Source organism: Thermoascus crustaceus (assembly GCF_041956765.1).
Source record: "Thermoascus crustaceus strain CBS 181.67 unplaced genomic scaffold VTN00scaffold_6, whole genome shotgun sequence".
Classification (NCBI taxonomy): Eukaryota; Fungi; Ascomycota; class Eurotiomycetes; order Eurotiales; family Thermoascaceae; genus Thermoascus; species Thermoascus crustaceus.
Window position 1 is genome coordinate 1660388 of NW_027192532.1, and position 17782 is coordinate 1678169.

The window sequence follows — 17782 nt, forward strand, 5'->3', positions numbered from 1 at the left end:
GCTGCGGCTGCGTCGGGGGTCGGTGTGATCCTGGCCCTGACTCCGGCCCCGACTCGCTTACCATTGCGCCTTGGCCTGGAAATCATCAGCCATGACAGGACCATTCATGATCCATGGTAGTTCCAACTTCAATGCGATATGGCGGATGGCCACGAGGCATGTGGGGGCGCGTAACAGTATAGGAGAAAGCTTTACCTAGGGAGTAGGTAATAGGTATCCATCCGGGATCCTCTGTCCTGTTTTGATTCGCTTCATTTTGACTTTTTGAGTGCTTTTTTTTTGCTCGAAGGTTTGAGATTGGATCCGTTGCCATGTGCGGCGGCAGCGGCACGTTAGTAAGTCCGACGGTGATGTCCGGATTGGTTTCCATGGAACAGGATTTTCCATTCCAGACAGTTTCAGGTTTCTTAAGAAACTGGTACCTTGGGTTGCATCTCACGTCTTCGGTAACGGATCCGAGCATACAGTACGAAAGACATGGAGACGGCGCTGCGGCCGCCGCGCAGCGTCCAGACCAGCAGATCGTGGTCGAGACCGGGCCGTTAGGCGTTATATATTTTTGGGTTCCGGGAATCTCGGCAAGGCGGGAGGGAACGGACGTCAATCGCCACGCTTGCACATCATGGCACGCGAGCTTTTGAGCAGTCGGGGCTGACTGCATGGCGATCACTGCTGATTCGTCCGCTTTGAGCATGGGTTTGCGAAGCGAGTGACATGGGTATTTTGAATGTCGTACTACCCCAAGGCGTGTCAGTTTCAAATATCAGTCAGAATGCAAAGGATCAGCCGAAGTAGAATATTCGTCCCAAAAATGGATTTTCAATACATATGAAGGGGAAGTGGTATATTATAGATCCAAAAAGGAATAATACACATATACACAACGATGCTCTATCCCAAAACGTCGTCTATATGGCGATTCCTGTAGCGTATCCCTGTTTCATGCTGACCATCTATGACGACTTTCATTATATACCAAGAGTTCGAGGCACTATCCGATGCTGATCCTCGTCAATCGTGCCTTTCTTTCCTTGCTGTACAGCGGTCCGAATCACCAGTGATTTCAATACATACATTGTCCTACTCCGTGACAGCGAAAACGGACATCATCCAGTAAGGACAAAGCCCTTAAGCGTCCAGGCTGAGTTTTTCAAGAAGCCTGTCTAGCTTGTCCAAAAGGATTTGATAATTGATCGCGTCGCTGGCGAATTCATCACCCGCAATCTGGCCATCCAAAGTCCTGATGATAGGACCGTGCTCCTTAGGCTTCGGCTGAGTTTCTCGAACTACAGCGCTGTCGACTCCCGCACCAATGTCTGTTGAACCCCAACGTGGGACATCAAGTACTTCCATTCCGTCAGTGATCTCCTTGATTCCTTCGTTGACGGCTTCGGCATTTTCCCTCTCTTTCTCATCCATCATCTCTTCCAGGCCAGCGTCGTCGAAACGCAGTCTGAAACGCTCGCTGAGATAGAAGCGAATATCATCGAGCAATTCGATGGAGTCAGTCTCCTGTCTCTTTTGAATCCGTGCGGCTGACTCTCGAATTAGCTCCGCAAACTCAGGGGAGTCAATGTGCGCTTCTAGCCGGTACGCCAGGTACCGCGCCGCAAATTCCTCGAGTCGCTGAACACGGGTAAGCCAGGCAGCGCGTATGATCTCATAAATATCGATCTCTTCATCATCTTCCAGTTCATCTTGGCCATCCCCATGTGCTTTCTTTGGTCTTGTCTTCGCAGCTTCGGCTTGGGATATTTTACCGCTTCCCAGAGAACTAATTACCACGGCCGCTTTCGTCTTCAACTTTTCGATGAAAAGTAGGTCTGCTGCGAATAGGACATCAACTGCTACGTCGAGTCCAAAATCTGCTTTCTCTGTATATAGGAAGGTGAGCACGATCTCTAGGACTTCAGGCGAACAGTCAACATGGATGATATGTAGATGCTCGGATGCCTGAGCTTCGCGGAAAGGCGAAGAGAACATGGCGGAAAAGAATTCAGAGCGTAGAAGCATTGCTCGATGGGCCGGAAATAGAGTCGACATCTGTTTTCGACCCTCCCGAGCGACCGTTGCCGACGAAGATGCAGGACCAACCGGAATAGTACCATAAGCACCATTCTCCTCATTGCTGGGGATCTGGTGGTCTTGGTCTTCTGGCGCTTCGATCGTTTCGTCAGCTCGAAGTAAGACGTCGGCGAAGACTGCATTATTGCGATCCCATTTGACATCATTAGCTTTGCTTGTCTCAACAACAACCCTATTGCCGAGGACATTTTCTCGAAACCATGACTCCAGTTGATCTCGACCTTTGGCAACCTCCGCCGTTCTTCTCTGTCTGGCTCTCCTCCTATCCCCACTGTCGAGGACGCTGTCAAGAAGGCCCTGGATCTCCAGGTGCTTGGCAATCTTATCTATGCCCGCAAAGACCTCTGACTCTGTGAAACCGGTCCCAGGCCCACTGCGCAATTCTCGAGGTGGCTCTCCAAGGTAAAGGTATTTGATCGCTGCAGCAAAAGCCTGCGGGGGGACTGTATTGGGTAATTTCCATGTCGATATCCCAGGAGCCGCTGCTAATTTCTTTCTGAAGTATGGAGACCGCGCAGCGAGTATAAACCTATGCAAAAAGAGTGACTCGTCCCCAGCCGTCACTACTATGTCAGACGTCTGAGGGTGATCTCGGGTTAGAAGGGATGATATATGCGCGGCGAGCGGTTGAAGAGGGTCTGTGGATTTTGAATAGTCGTACTCCAGAAGCAGATTTCGGATACGGTCATTAAGAGCGTTATATAAACATCTGCATAATATTTGATGATCAGCAAGAGTTGTCAGGATCGTGTAAACTAGACACCTACCTTTCACCCTGGAATGTATCCCGTTCACAGAGAGCACCAGAGTCTAAGAGAAGCTGCACAACCTCGTAGTGGCCACAAAGACTAGCCTGTTCCCTTGTTAGTTGATAATCCCCTTCGAAGCTGGACTCGTCAGACACGAAGGCGGTGTGGCAAGCCAGGGGGTCGAATTTGCAGATTTCAAATGCAACGGGGCAGACTCACCAGAATCAGGGGTGTATAGTCAAAGATGTCCCTAGCATTGATATTCACACCTTCAGAGATCTTCTCCTGGCATACCTTCAAATCACCTTTTCGACAGGCATCGCAGAGGGCACGGAAGGGCTCGCTGAGGTCAAGCGGGTTGTCGTCCTTCAGAGCCCCTTCTTTGATGAGCTTCTTTTCGTTGTACAAGCTTACCTCAAGCTGATCTTTCCGAAGCACCCTTTCGGTCATCTCGAAGGCTCTCTGTATCTCCGTGCGCTGTCGCTGGAGGGCAGAATGTATGGCAGGCGAAGATGGACTTGAGCTGTGCGGGGAGCGTTGAAGCGGTCCGCTGCAACCGCTTATCGATAACGGTCACGTGGAAGCATCCTTACCACATGCTCCACAGCCAGTCCGGGAACCGGTGGGAAACACCAGGGGGCCCTCGGGAGCGCACATCATCCACAGACATGGGAAGAAGCTTGAGCATACCAATTCTCCTGTTTCTTCATGCACAGTAGACACAAGAAATGGGCCGCAGTAGCATCAAGACGCATGGTGCCGTGATCCTCCAGAACGGTCGCGGATGCGTGGCACTGCCTAGGGCTACACCGCCTGCCGCTAAGGGGAAGGGATGATCATCGCCGTTGCTCAGCAACGGAGCTTCTCCAAAACATTCGGGGCTCTTTGTACCCCGTGGCATAGACCTTCCCGTTCTTTAATTCATCTACCTTGTGTATCCATGATCACTTTCACTATCCATCTTGGTACTAACAGAACAGGGTGTCCATCGCAGTCAGAGTTGTTGATGAGCTAGTTCTCGGCTTGACTCAACACGATTCTTCCGGCTTCTTCCTGTACCTCCTATAGTTGCCGGTCCACCGATCCAGTCAACTGTGTCACCATGGCGGCTGCAGTGGCTGAGGCAGATAAATATGAGGTGTTGGAGAGGATTGGTAATCCATCTTTCCAATTGGCCCTTCCTTTGCAAGACTGACCAATTTTTAGGAAGTGGTTCCTTTGGCGTCATCCGGAAGGTCAAGCGCAAGTCGGATGGATTCGTAAGGATCCGAGGCTACAAGCGTACATACTATTGGGGCAAATTTGCTGATACGGACACAGATCCTATGCCGCAAAGAGATCAACTATATCAAGATGTCTCAGAAAGAGCGTGAGCAGCTCACCGCCGAATTCAACATCCTGAGCTCCCTCCGGCACCCAAACATTGTTGCATACTATCATCGGGAACACTTGAAGGCGACGCAGGACCTGTACCTGTACATGGAATACTGTGGTGGTGGCGATCTTGGAATGGTGATAAAGAACCTCAAGAACACGAATAAGTATGCAGAGGAGGAGTTTGTCTGGCGCATCCTGTCGCAGCTGGTTACAGCCCTGTACCGCTGTCACTATGGCGTAGACCCCCCTGAGGTGGGATCGAACATCCTTGGACCGGCACCCACCAAGCCACCGGGTCTGAAGGGCAAGCAGGCACAGGTCATGATCCTGCACCGAGACTTGAAGCCTGAGAATATATTCCTGGGCAGTGACAACTCGGTCAAGCTTGGAGACTTTGGCCTGTCGAAGCTGATGCAGTCCCACGATTTCGCGTCGACGTATGTTGGTACGCCGTTTTATATGTCCCCTGAGATCTGTGCTGCCGAGAAGTACACCCTCCACTCGGACATCTGGGCTGTGGGCTGCATCATGTACGAACTTTGCCAAAAGCAACCACCTTTCAACGCGAAGACGCACATCCAGTTGGTCCAGAAGATTCGAGAGGGAAAGTTTGCGCCTTTGCCGGACTTCTACTCACCCGAACTAAAGAATGTCATTGCAAGCTGCCTGCGAGTTAACCCGGACCAGCGACCTGACACTGCTGCGCTGCTGAACCTGCCAATCATCCGTTTGATGCGAAAGGAGCGGGAGGTCATCGATCGCAGTAACAATCTGAAAAAGCGGGAGGAAGCAGCCGCCCAGAAGATGAAGGAGATGGAGCAAAGGTTTGCGAAATTTGAGAAGGAGAAAGCGCAAATGAGGACTGAAATTGAGAACACCGTTCGTAGAGAGTGGGAGGTGAAGGCCAGATTGGAGATCAATCGTCAGGTGCAAATTGAGCTTGAAAAACTTCGCAAGAGATTTGAGTTTGAAGTCCAGGAAAGGGTCGCGGCTGAGCTGGAGAAGCACATGAAGAACGCCAATGCGCGAGACGATTCTGCTTTCCGGACAAGCTCTAACGGTTCATATTCCTCTGCCAGCGCCAGTGACGACAGCGATATCCCTTCCACTAGCGATCTGAGTCAGTTGTCGCTGGAGTCACCTTCATCCAACGGGAGCAAGTCCAAGAAAGACACGCGCACCCCGTTCAGTCGCTCGAAGACGACGGTCGATTCCCCTGTCGATGTACAAATGGCAGAGCCTTCCCCGATATCCATTGCCTCGCTTTCGCTATCCCCACGACGCAATGCGACTGGAGGCTCCTCGGGCAGAAATATATTTGCAGAGGCGGAGCGACAGAAGGCTAAATGGGAGCCGACCCTCGCGTACTCTGATGATGAAGATGATATCCCAGACCTTCCTTCTCCTACTCGTCCCAAGGTCAGGCCGGACCCTTTCAAGGCTCCGCAGCGTCCCCTTCTGCGGCAGAATACTGCCGCTATGATGCAGAAACTAAATACCCAACCCGCCCTCTTCCCTACAAACCATTCGAGGATCCCCCAGACGTACGGCACCTCAGCTCCGTCGCAGTCTGAGTTGCCAAAGCCGAAGTCGCCCCATCGACGATTGTCGAAAATCCCATCGTCCAACAACCTTGCTGCGGACGCGTCGCCGACCCGCAAGAATACTTTGAAGCAGCTCCCTTCAAAGGCTAATGCCGGTGGCGAGGAGATGTTCAAAGCTGTCATGCAGCGCAACATGGGAGGTAGGACCTTGGTTGAACTGGCACAGGCCAGAGCAGGTGGTCGTCCCATTGAAGAGGTCAAGCGAATCTCAAGTGATTCGCGTGTTCCCACAACTGGCGCACAACAAGCAGCGACAGCGAAGGCTGTCGAGCGAGACCCTCCCGCGACTTGGGATCCCGAGAAAGACGAAATGCCCAGCCCTTTCCTGGCCAGAGGCAACAAGGTTATCCGTAACCTGCGGTGAAAGAGGCGTGGTCGCCCAATTTTTACGTTGTTCTTTCCACATGTATATCGAATCTAAGAGCACTGGCAAGATTTTCACGTGAGATGTCGATACGTCTTAACATTCTTCGGGTCCCGGCCAACATTTACATATTGGCAGAGCCAAAGGGACCGCTAACGGTTTCGTTTTTTCGCCGGCCCAATTCCGCTCGTTTTCTTGGGTTTTCCTATGTCACATCGGATTTCTCGGTGTTAAGGTTGGATAATATGACTTCTCGAAAGGGGCAAAGACAGCATTGCAAGGCGCAGAAGGATTGGTTTTCCCTGGTTGGATATTTCTGCTATTCTTGCTCCTGCGCTGTTCTCTCCCATCCTCTGGCTCTTTATCTTTCCTATTCTGCTATTATTCTGATTCTCCTTTGTAGAAGGGACATGTTTACATTGCATATACGCTCACTTGCTCTTTTTTTGATGGGCGCATTTGACATATTCCACGAGGTCGGAACCTACTTCTTCTGCAATTTTGTCATATTCCCTCCTTTGGCTTTTTCTTTTCTTTTCTTTCCTCTTTCGCCTTTTTGGATTCATAACATTTACGGGTTTTCTCACGGTTTTTTGTGGCGCTTAAATGGTGGCTTTTTTCGGGAGGGCTTTTTGGTTGGTTAGTCGGTTCAAGGTTTGAGTACATATTTGTCCGGTTTCAGTAGGTTAAATACATTTTACTACCTACAAATCAAGCCTTTTACTCTTGCGTAGTGGATATGTATGGGACTATAAATGTAACAAGGCGATGAGTCGGATTTGCGTGGGGACCTTGCGTGCTCATCCTTTCTGCTGCACCAGCAGTGCCAGACTGGCCACCCTTGGGTTGCTGAAGGGGCATTCTAGTCAAAATGGTAAATGGGGTTGATTCAATGATTAAACTATTCTGATTCTGCGAACAATCAATCATACGTATGGGATAGTCATGGAACGAGGGAATGAATTATCGGGGAATATAAAATATAAAGGAAAATGGCATATGGGTCCCTCAATAGATTCTATCCATCTCAATAAGGGAGGAGGCAAGCACGATGGCAAAGCGGGCAGTGTACCCCGACATTCAGTACATAGATTCCAAGCTTGGTGCTGAGACGGTCCATGTCCATTTAGTGAGAAGAATTGTGGTTGGACGGAGTACACTAGAGCGTCAAACCTCGTAGGGTAGCAGGCAGCTCCGGCTAGAATATATATATCACCTCTAGGCTCTATCCATGTCTCTGGTCGCTGCCGGATCCCGTTGCTAGAACATTATCTTAACGGTTGAATCAAACACGCAACAACTGCCGTCTTCTGCCTCTGTCTATTTCTTCTGTTTGTCGAGTTCCGTAGACATTGTACTGGATTAGGTACCTAAGGTAGGTAGTTTTTCTAAGGCAAGTGAAGGATAGTATGGATAACGATTAGTCGGCTGGCTAGGTAGTATCGAAGCCCATGCGAGTAAAGTTGCGAGTAAGCCGTGATAACTTGTATATGCAAGAAGCAATTGATATACAATCGTGGATAAAACTGCATTAAAACCATTAACAATTCCATGTACCTTGATCGATTTAAAAATACATTTCCCCGAACCCGGATAACGCCTTTCCACACCAGACTCGATTCTATATGCATACACTGATGATCGTTACCGTTCCTCATCCTCCACCTCCTCGATCTGGACCGATTTCAACTCTCGGTTGAATCTCTCCTCTTCCTCTGCTAGTTTCGCTTCATCGACGCTAGCAGCAGGTTTGTTTTGTTCTTGACTCTTTGGCGGTGCAGCACCAGCCACGTAGCCCGCTTTCTCAAGCCGGTCCATCTCTTCAGGCTCAAGCAACTTCCCTTGGCCCTTGATCGCTTCCTGTTTCATTCTAACAGCCGCGGGAACGAACTTGCTGACGGCCTCCTGCCGCAGGTTCCGGATTGCCGGTGCAGCCTCATAGACCGTTTTGACCTCTGGAGCCGGCGGCTTCGGGGGCAGCGCGTGCGGTTTCCGTTCTCCTCCCTCTTCCAGAGCCTCCGCCTCGGCTTCGGCATCTCTGCGCCGTCGGGGGATAGGCGGCGGTGTGTCTCGAGGCATCGGTATATCCCGCACGCTCTCGTCCGTGTCACTGCTCTCGCTCTCCTGCCTCCATTGGCCGTGTCCGTCTCTCCTCCTCTTCCCCAGGACGCTATCTCCCCGTCCTCTGTCGTTCTGTGGAGGTCCACGTCTGGATTCGAACTTGGGTGCCTTGTCTCCCAGAGCTTCTCGAGCCTTCTTCACCGCACGTAGATCGCGTTCGAGCTCCTCGAGCATCTGCTTCTCGCGCGGCCTCAATGGCTGCCCGGACTGCTCAATGGCCTTGATGTCGTCGATCTGCCGCTGGATCCGGTCAGGGTTACGGCGCGCAAGCTTCTCATTGCGGCGTGCCAGCGCCTCCGCTTTCCCTTTCTTGAGTGCCCTCTGCTTCTCCAGCTTCCGCTGGGCCTGTGCGGGATTGAGGGTACGTTCCTTGTCTTTGGCCATGTTTGCGTCTCTTGCAGCAGTAGAAAGTCACTCGAAGAAGGCCACGCAGGGAAGTATGATCAGGTGCGTTTGGGGGTACGGGTCCGTTTGGCCGCTTTTTTTTCGACTGTCGTTCGCAGAGGTTCCAGACTCGGAAACGGTTATGTGATTATGAAGCTTGGAAAAGCTGTTTTTGCGTTTGTTAGCACTTGCAGCGGACTAGGCCCGCGCGCAGACGGATTGCAGAAGCTCACAGGCTGCGAAGAGCACAAGCTGCATGAAGCAGGTAGCTTGCTTCTGATCGCGAGCTGGGCTGGGGCCAACCGAGGCCAATGAGAAAAGCGTCGAGCACGCAGTGACCTAGCCTCACAGGTTGGGCAGCGGGTGCTTGAGAGAGAACCCCAGGGTTTGTCAGGGTCAGCAAGGACGCCAGGACAGTAGGATCTGGGGGACGGGTGTGATGGCGCTGTTAAACAGCGCCAAACTAGCGAGCCTCAGCGCTGAGTCCGCCAGCGAACGTTTCTCAGTCGCGGGCGGTCCAAACGCGCGATACACGGAACAGGTAACAGGCCTGTGTAAGGCCCGCGAGATGCGGAAGCCGGGGGATACAGTAGTAGTAGTAGTAGCAGTAACAGGCAGAGGATGAGAGCAGGTGGGGCGATGAAGGAGTTGAAGCGTGCGGAGCGAGAGAGCGCGGCGGTGGATGATAGTTGTGATGCTGTGGCGGACTAGACACGGACGGTCCGTGAGACACCACAATGTCTCCGCTGTGCTGGATCCATTACATTATCGATTATTGCCTGTAAGGAGGCCCATCTGACAACGCCGTCCTGGTCGGTTGGACTGGTCTGTCTGTCTGTCTGTCGGGCTCTTTGACGCTGTTCTCTCTACGGCGTCTTGTCCCTCAAGCAGAACATCGCAGCTAGAGCCGCCGTCGCAAACTTCCCGCGGCGCTCATCTTCAAGCAGCTTCATCCTCTCTCCATCCTCCCTCTCTTTATCACCTTTCTCCCCTTCTCCTTCTTCTCCCTCTCCTCTCCTCCCCCTCTTTTCTCTCCCTCCATCTCTTCTGCCCCTCTGCCTCGTGCTGCAGCTCGTGGGGCCATCGGCAGTTCCTGCGTCGCTCAGCGCTGCTCGACCCGTCTCCAGCTCTCTCCCCACACCATCTTTCTATACGGCCGTGTAACTCGACCACCTCCTCCAGCAACTGCCGCCGTTGCCCTCCTTTTGCCGCTGACGCTTCCTCTTCTCGGCGGTTCTACCACACCTCGCCTCGATCTCGCCCTCCCTGTCCTCTTCCTCGTCCCCTCAATCCCGCCGGTCCCTCACCGCAAGGAGGAGAAGTACCTAGCTTCCGGTTGCTTGCTCCCCAGGTCCGGGCTCTTATCTGACTGCGACTTTACTGCTCGTCCATCTTTGCCGGGTTTATCCGTCATCATGAACTTCCGTTCGTCCTGTCTCTCCGCATCCAGACTGACCGGCGCTTTCTCTACCTCATCGCTGTAAGAGCATGTCTCTGCCGGAACCAAATGTCCGTAGCAACCTCGATCCCCGATACCTCGCTTGGCCTTACTTCCTCCGAGATCCAGATCCTCCGGCAGCAGCAGCAGATCGCGCTCCAGGGCGGCCATGGTAGTGTGGTCTCCAGAGGCAGAGGGACCGGAAGGAACAGCAATTCGAGCTCCCGGGCTGCCAGTGCAGCCAGCGCAGCCAGCAGTCAGGGCCGGTTGCTGCTGGATCCTATGAGTCTTAGAGCCCTCTCCCACCAGCTGGACAACCTCCAGGAACAAATACGGAGCCGGATCGAATATGTACGTCATTCCCTCACCCCAGCTCCCTGCTTATTGGGCGGCGCATGTGCAACCCCATTCTCTTTCCTTCCCCTATGCACTGCATACAGGTTGTACTCGACTTGATAAAACACGCCTGTTAAGTGATGAATTTTCCAATTCTAACTCTTCGCAGCTAGAGGAACAAATGCAACTTTCGATCCAGAATAGCTACGACCGTGCAGGGGCTGTTATCCGTGATGCGGACGCTGAAATCGCTCGCACCCGCGCAATCCTTGCCTCAGTGGATGAGTTGGAGAACGAGCTCGCCAAGATCGGACATATTAGAGAAATCGTCAAGTCTTTTAGGGCGAGAATCGAGAGCTACGACCACCGGCTTGACCAATCATCTATTCCATCCTCTCGTCGGAGACATTGAAATGCTTCTCCCCGTTTCGAATCTATCACTATTCCCCATTGAATTGAAGTTGCTAATGAGCAACCGTTGGCCATGGGCTACGAGTCAGGCCAAGCTGGTAACGAATTGTCTTACGCAGTAATGATGTCAAGAAACGCTTGAACGATTGATCCTGCCCTGGAGGTCATGAGTACTCCAATATACTTTCCTGATCGACTGCTGGATGGTTTTCATCGATAGCGCTTTTGTCATACACTCACTCTGCTTCTTTGAAGACGCCTTGCGATAACTCCCCGGAAAAATAAGAGGGAAACATCTATATACCGACTTCGTCCTCACGGACCATACACTCATCCGAGCTGCGCGTAGTTGTGTCGCATGAGGGAGCGATGTTACATGGTGTCGTGAACACTTTTATTGCCTACCTTTTTTGCAAAGAAATATTTCTAGGAGGAAGGATTTCTCTCAGGGTTTGGAGAGCAAAAGTACATAAAGACTGGATATATGCCTCGCGGCTAATTTGGATTCCCCGGGTCGTTGGCTGGAACTTATCTTGAAGCGAATAGTGGGGTGTTGGTGATATCGGCGTTCAAATCTACTTCTTTTTGGGTGCGGTTGTTCTGAATGATCTCTGTCACTGCTTTGGTATACCTCCCGCTCACGCTTCCTGTGACGTCTTCCACGACCGCAATGATATGATAACCTCATGCTACTCAGTTATCCATGACATCCCCTTTTCAATTTTTACAGCTTGCATTCTGCTCCAAATCCTTGAATCGACTATGTCTATACTATCCCTTACGCGGCTGCTTTGTTTCCCCAGTTCCATGCCCCTTGTCAATGTGCAACCCATGATATTTGCCTCCTAGGAGGTTAATGATGTAGTGTTCGCGGTATTTTCTCTTAGCTCTCTGTTTTCAAGCAATTGTCCTCGCCTCACTCGATGCATTCACATTCCGGGTCCTAGTTTGGTTGCGCATCTGTCTTTAGATGCGTTAGCCTTACATCCTTCCGTCATCCATGCCTTGTTTGGAGGACCTTTTTATTGTTTCAATGCTACCACGACGGTCCGTTTGGAATATGTGTCGTTTTGGTATCTGCACCTTCAAGGTTATCTTTGATTTTTTCCCCTTTTGTATTTTAATCCAAGTGAGCTAGCCGGTTGCACGTGTATCTCACGACCAAGTTTAATGTTTACGACTATTTGAATTTCCCTCATGCATCTAGGCTGGGATTGACATAGTTACAGTACCTCATTTACAGGCTCCCGTAATTATAACCTTGAATATACACAATCTCTGTTCCCGAGTTCTAGCAGGGCTTACGTTTCGATCCTTAATTCTTGTCTCGCTGGCTGGCTAGCTCTTTTCCGGACAGTAAAGGGCTTGCAAAAGCGTCTGTCAGCATAAAAAGCTATTAATGACATTTTTTTTGTTCGCAGATACTTCATACATATCTTCCTCATCTGGGCCCTATCTCACTTGAACGACACTCGGGAGACTAAATCGCTTTTTACAGCGTTGTCGGAATATATCCTGAGTAATTGAAAACATCCAGCACATATAACGTCGGATCTTAGACGAGGGCCCTGTTCTGGAATAGTCCTAGATTTCACTCGCAGTAGCTAGTCCCCTACTGGGGCCAGAACCGCGAGACTGGAGGACGCGCATCAGCAATTACGCTGGAATGACTGAGCCAGGCACATCTCCTGAAAATCCAGGACCACAAAGCAGATTATACCCATGATAAGAGAGGGAGGTGGGCAAGAGGAAATTCAGGAACCAGGCACCCCAGTATTTCAGAGGCATGTGTGGTGGTCCCCATCCTCTTTAAAGCAGTGTTTCAGCAAAGGAGAGCCCTTTACCCCTTGCCAGGCCACAGCTGAGACGCTTAAATTTTTCCATATCCAGGCCCAGGGGCGTGTCTGCCCGTCATAAAGCCTGAAACTGTGTTGCCACCTCTTAGCACCGGCAGACAGGTCCTACGACCCGTCAGTCCAGGAGTAGTCATTGAGTATGTCCAGAAATTTCACGATCCAGCAGACTGTGCTTTTTCCTTCTTTTTCTTCTCTTCTGCCTCTTTCCGACGTTCTGCAAGCTTCTTGCTGCGCTTCGCATTCAGAGGAAACCGCTTCACCGTCCCGCAGGCGGTACAGCGCACCACCAGCACATCCGCCCATGGTTTCTTGCCACCTCGGCTTGGGTTTTCGATCTTTTCGGTGCAGTTGAGACCGGGGACGAGGAGGACTTCACAGCGCTTGCAGAATGAGCGTTTGACTTCGACGGGGAGGCGGAGTTGCGATTTCAGCGACACTCCGCGCATCTGGGAGATGTACTGGCGCGGGAGACATAGTGTACGGGTGGTTGGAGCTTCTTGCTGCTGAATGGGCTCAGGTTTGGAAATACCCGGGCCATTGACTATGTTGGGAACCGTCCGTGGCGCTTCTTGCGGGGTGCTATCTTCCTGCTCGCCGACACTCGCCTTGACACTCTGATCTGGCACGGTGAGCCCCGTAGATGCAGATTGTATGCATGCGGCAGCCTTGTGTAGATATTCCAGTCGAGCACGGAGATGGTTTGGCCCCCCTCCGGGGCCGCCTTTCTTGCCCTTTGCCTTGGCCATGGCCGCTGTTTAGGAGATATGGAGAACGAGAGCTACGAGAGCTGGAAGAGTGGGACATGTGACCGAACATCGAAGATCCGCCGCAAGCGGTGGCGGTGTGGCGCTAGGCCCAGAACGGCTAGCAGCTTGGGGCTGAGGATGACAAACACGTCCGGCGCCTCTTCCCTTCTTCCTCGCAGCCGCGACCTCTCCTTCTTCCTTTCCATCACCTCGCCATCTTCCCCCAGCTGCAATTTCTTCTTCTTGCCGTTGTTTTTATCAGTAACATTGTCGTGACGGAGCTTGCGATTTTTTGACCTACTCGTTTCGCCGTCGGGGTCTCGACTCTCTTTCACTTACGCGACTTCCCGTTCCCCGGCTTCTTCTGCCTTGGGACGCGCCCTTTCTTCCCACCTTTTCTTCAGACTCATACATCGCGTCTTTTTCCATCTTTCAACATGTCTCACGAGGAGGATCTCATTGACTACTCCGACGAGGAGCTTCAGACCACCGATGCCGCGGCGACCACAACTGCCGCCCCGGCAACCAACGGTGCTGCAGCTAAGAAGGGTGACTTGACTGTCACCGGTGGCCGCCCCGACAAGAAGGGCAGCTATGTCGGCATTCACTCGACGGGTTTCCGCGACTTCCTACTCAAGGGAGAGCTTCTGCGTGCCATCACCGATTGCGGTTTCGAGCATCCATCGGAGGGTTAGTTATCACATTTCTCCCACAAGCCTTCCTCCTTCAAACGTCCGTCCATCTCCGCGGAGGGAATTGTATCATCGCCTGTCAAAAAAAAGACATATGGTCCGGAGCCTGCAGGCGGCACGAGGATGTCTCTTCGAAAATCGCGCGCGCTACGCTGTATTTCGCCTGCGGCTAGCAACCGTTTCCCTCCAGCTCCAGGCAAGCCCAGGAGCCTCACGTGGCGAGACACGTATCTGAAACTCCCGGAAGCTTGCTGTATGAGTATGTGGGAATACGCGGATTCTTTTCTCAAGAGACTGGGGAGCTTTTACCGCCCCCTTTCGTTTTGGATGGGTGAAACGTCCTCGTGTCGATCTGCAAAAGGCTTTTGGTCAGAGCATTGCTGTGCAAGAGAATGCCTTGACGACCCGATAGGTGCCGTTGGTGGATCCGTGAAACTTCACATTGCTTTTTTTGATTTGCGATTCCGGGGGATGGACGGACATTCTGCGAAGCGAATTCTTTTTTTCACAGTTCATGGGTCGAACCAAGTCTAACATCTTCGTTCCGCATCACTACAGTCCAGCAAGTCTGCATTCCTACCGCGATCCTCAACGTCGATGTGCTTTGCCAGGCCAAGTCTGGTCTTGGAAAGACCGCTGTCTTCGTTTTGACCACTCTCCACCAACTGGAGCCGGTCCCGGGCGAATGCTCCATCCTTGTCATGTGCCACACCCGCGAGTTGGCGTACCAGATCAAGAACGAGTACGCGCGATTCAGCAAGTACCTTCCGGACGTCAAGACTGCCGTGTTCTATGGTGGTACCCCGATGCAGAAGGATATTGAAGTGCTCTCGAACAAGGAGACGTACCCCAACATCGTTGTTGGTACGCCTGGTCGTTTGAACGCGCTGGTTCGCGAGAAGAAGCTGTCTCTCCGCAGCGTCAAGGCCTTCGTTCTCGACGAGTGTGACAAGATGCTGGATCAGATTGGTAGGTTCCACACCGCGTTGTAGATTATTTACATAGATTCTGACATCCTTCGAAGATATGCGCCGCGATGTCCAGGAGATCTTCCGCGCGACCCCTACCGACAAGCAGGTTATGATGTTCAGTGCCACCCTGTCGCAAGACATCCGACCTGTTTGCAAGAAGTTCATGAGGAACCCGCTTGAGGTTTACGTGGACGATGACACGAAGCTCACGCTTCACGGTCTACAGCAGTACTACATCAAGCTCAGCGAGTCTGAAAAGAACCGGAAGCTGAACGAGCTCTTGGACAGCCTGGAGTTCAACCAGGTCATCATCTTCGTCAAGAGCACGCTTCGTGCAAACGAGCTGGACAGACTCCTGCGGGAGTGCAACTTCCCCAGTATTGCAGTTCACTCTGGTGTCAGCCAGGAGGAGCGGTATGTTATTCTCCGTATTATACGAAACTTCTGGGATTAAGCCGCTAACACTCCACAGTATCAAACGCTACAAGGAGTTCAAGGAGTTCAACAAGCGTATCTGTGTCGCCACCGACGTTTTCGGACGTGGTATCGATATCGAACGTATCAACCTTGCCATCAACTACGACCTGCCTGCGGATGCGGACTCTTACCTGCACCGTGTTGGCCGTGCCGGTCGATTTGGTACCAAGGGTCTGTCGATCTCCTTCGTCAGCAGCGAGGAAGACCAGAAGGTGCTCAAGGAGATCGAGAAGCGCTTCGAGGTTGCTCTTCCTGAGTACCCCGAGGGTGGTGTCGACTCCAGCACCTACATGGCGTAAACGATCCCTTATCCCGTCGACTATGTCTCTCATCGGCATGATGAGTTTCAGCCCTTCTATCCTATGGTGTCGGGTCTCTTTTCTCTTTTTGGCGTGATGGCCCGGTTGCTATTTTGTCATTTTTCGGTTCTCGTTCTGCACCTCTTCGAAGGATATGAGGGACCTTGAGTGGACGGTGAAGGACATCCGAATACAAAAACAAAATCAGATTCATTGATGCTATGTACCGGGTATGAAGCAAAGTAATTTATCCTATGCCAGTGGTCGGTCTTTTTCCTTGGTGCTGCGTCTCTCTTAGATAGTATGTCGCTGTGTATCACCAGATTTAGGCAACAAATCATCGGTTTGGTCGGTTATTTCGCATCCATATTTCACCGTATTTCCATTTGACTCTAACTGGCGTCGTAGGTGTGTACTGTACTGAAGGCCCATGCATATACATTGGGTTTTGGTGATTCTCTGTTGTCACCGCCTATCTAGATACCTTGACACAGCTAGCCATATGTTCACCGTTCTTTATCTGTAATTGTCTCCCTGCTAGCCTCTTGCAATAACTCGACCACCCACTAATTGCAAGTTTCAATGCTGTGTTTCCATAGTCTTTGCTGCTGGATCTGAGCCTCTGTCTAACAGCAACTGCACAATCTTTTCATATTCACAGCAAGCTGCACAATGCAGTGCAGTCTATCCAAACTCATTTCTTGCTTGTATATCTGAGCCTTTCTCCAGAAGCAACTGCACAGTCTCTTTATATCCATGCCAAGCTGCACAATGCAGTGTTGTCTGTCCCTAGGAAAGAGAATGACGTCTGGTTGAAGACATGATTTCTTTCGCCTTATCAGCAGCTTCCAGGCCAATGTTCTCAAGCCCGTGAATGACATTGAAGCGAAAATAGCGATTACTGTCATCAAGGTCGGAGTGTCCTTGCTGGAAAGATTCCGCTGTCTTCTCTGTTTCAGTGGCGATATCTTTCAAGGTTTTCGCAATTTCCAGGAATTTTGATCCAAAAGGCTCCAGAGATGGAATTCCCGTTCCAATTGACACGAGGCACTTGATACTCTCAACAGACATTCGAGGCCAGACGATCTCTGCTTCTTTCCATAATTCTCGTACAGGGTTATTATAGCACCAGTCGCGCCATCCACGAACTCTTCACTATAGATACCAATCGAGATAGGATTAAAGAAAGAAGAAGCAGCAGAAGTAGCCCGAGCAGCTTCCCAGATCTTTGTGTTCTCGAATAGATTGGAGGATCCTCGTGACCGGTAGCTTGTGAAATGTACAACGTCTCTGCTTTCTCTGCTCACAGCACACACCACACTATGAAGCAACAAAAGTCAGTATGTAACCTCCAGAGTCGGAGGAACCTCTACTCACACCTTGCAGCGTCCATTTTCGCTTTTGAGAAGGGCATTCTCATCTAGCACCGTCTGGGTTATAATTTCTTTGATCCCTCGTTGCAGTCCTGCTGTATCAAAGCGCGCCTGCACCTTGCCTTTGATGCTCATACGGGGTCTCTGTTTCGTGAGAATTCTATTAGACAGGGTAACGTATGCGCTGATACAGTCGTCGATTGACATTTCTAGGCGCCCCAGCATGATGGCTATCAGCCTACAACAGTCAGCGCCACCTTAAATCAGAGATATCGCGAAACACTTACCCACCAGTGCTGGTTCCACAGATCATGTCAAAGTACTCACATGGTTTTGGCGGTGAAATGGGGTCAACTTTTCCATAAGCTCCCTGAGAATATAGAGCGATGACAGGCCACGGACCCCTCCCCCATCGAGGGAAAGGCCTTCTGACATGAGGGATACCTGATATTTTAGTCCTATTTTTGAAGTATTAAGGCCTCATTGCACAATCTCTACC

General features: G+C 51.3%; 7 protein-coding genes across 7 annotated transcripts; 3 read left to right on the forward strand and 4 right to left on the reverse strand.

Moving 5' to 3' along the window:
- Positions 1–1128: 1128 nt before the first annotated feature.
- Positions 1129–3284, reverse strand: VTN00DRAFT_8889 (uncharacterized protein; the record flags this gene model as incomplete). Its single annotated transcript, XM_069435787.1, has 3 exons — positions 1129–2794; positions 2853–2938; positions 3054–3284. The coding sequence occupies 3 exons, from the start codon at positions 3282–3284 to the stop codon at positions 1129–1131; spliced, it is 1983 nt and encodes a 660-aa protein (XP_069285699.1).
- A 652-nt stretch (positions 3285–3936) lies between these two features.
- VTN00DRAFT_8890 (uncharacterized protein) lies at positions 3937–6179 on the forward strand (the record flags this gene model as incomplete). Its single annotated transcript, XM_069435789.1, has 3 exons — positions 3937–3988; positions 4041–4093; positions 4155–6179. The coding sequence occupies 3 exons, from the start codon at positions 3937–3939 to the stop codon at positions 6177–6179; spliced, it is 2130 nt and encodes a 709-aa protein (XP_069285700.1).
- A 1644-nt stretch (positions 6180–7823) lies between these two features.
- Positions 7824–8684, reverse strand: VTN00DRAFT_8891 (uncharacterized protein; the record flags this gene model as incomplete). The annotated part of the gene is made up of 1 exon (XM_069435790.1): positions 7824–8684. One exon carries the CDS (start codon positions 8682–8684, stop codon positions 7824–7826), a length of 861 nt encoding a protein of 286 aa, XP_069285701.1.
- Positions 8685–10191: 1507 nt separating this feature from the next.
- On the forward strand, positions 10192–10870 carry VTN00DRAFT_8892 (uncharacterized protein; the record flags this gene model as incomplete). The annotated part of the gene is made up of 2 exons (XM_069435791.1): positions 10192–10473; positions 10628–10870. The coding sequence occupies 2 exons, from the start codon at positions 10192–10194 to the stop codon at positions 10868–10870; spliced, it is 525 nt and encodes a 174-aa protein (XP_069285702.1).
- A 2007-nt stretch (positions 10871–12877) lies between these two features.
- VTN00DRAFT_8893 (uncharacterized protein) lies at positions 12878–13471 on the reverse strand (the record flags this gene model as incomplete). Its single annotated transcript, XM_069435792.1, has 1 exon — positions 12878–13471. The coding sequence occupies one exon, from the start codon at positions 13469–13471 to the stop codon at positions 12878–12880; it is 594 nt and encodes a 197-aa protein (XP_069285703.1).
- A 437-nt stretch (positions 13472–13908) lies between these two features.
- On the forward strand, positions 13909–15910 carry VTN00DRAFT_8894 (uncharacterized protein; the record flags this gene model as incomplete). The annotated part of the gene is made up of 4 exons (XM_069435793.1): positions 13909–14161; positions 14722–15132; positions 15188–15548; positions 15607–15910. The coding sequence occupies 4 exons, from the start codon at positions 13909–13911 to the stop codon at positions 15908–15910; spliced, it is 1329 nt and encodes a 442-aa protein (XP_069285704.1).
- Positions 15911–16881: 971 nt separating this feature from the next.
- Positions 16882–17596, reverse strand: VTN00DRAFT_8895 (uncharacterized protein; the record flags this gene model as incomplete). The annotated part of the gene is made up of 3 exons (XM_069435794.1): positions 16882–17230; positions 17288–17521; positions 17571–17596. 3 exons carry the CDS (start codon positions 17594–17596, stop codon positions 16882–16884), a joined length of 609 nt encoding a protein of 202 aa, XP_069285705.1.
- Between the last annotated feature and the right edge of the window lie 186 nt (positions 17597–17782).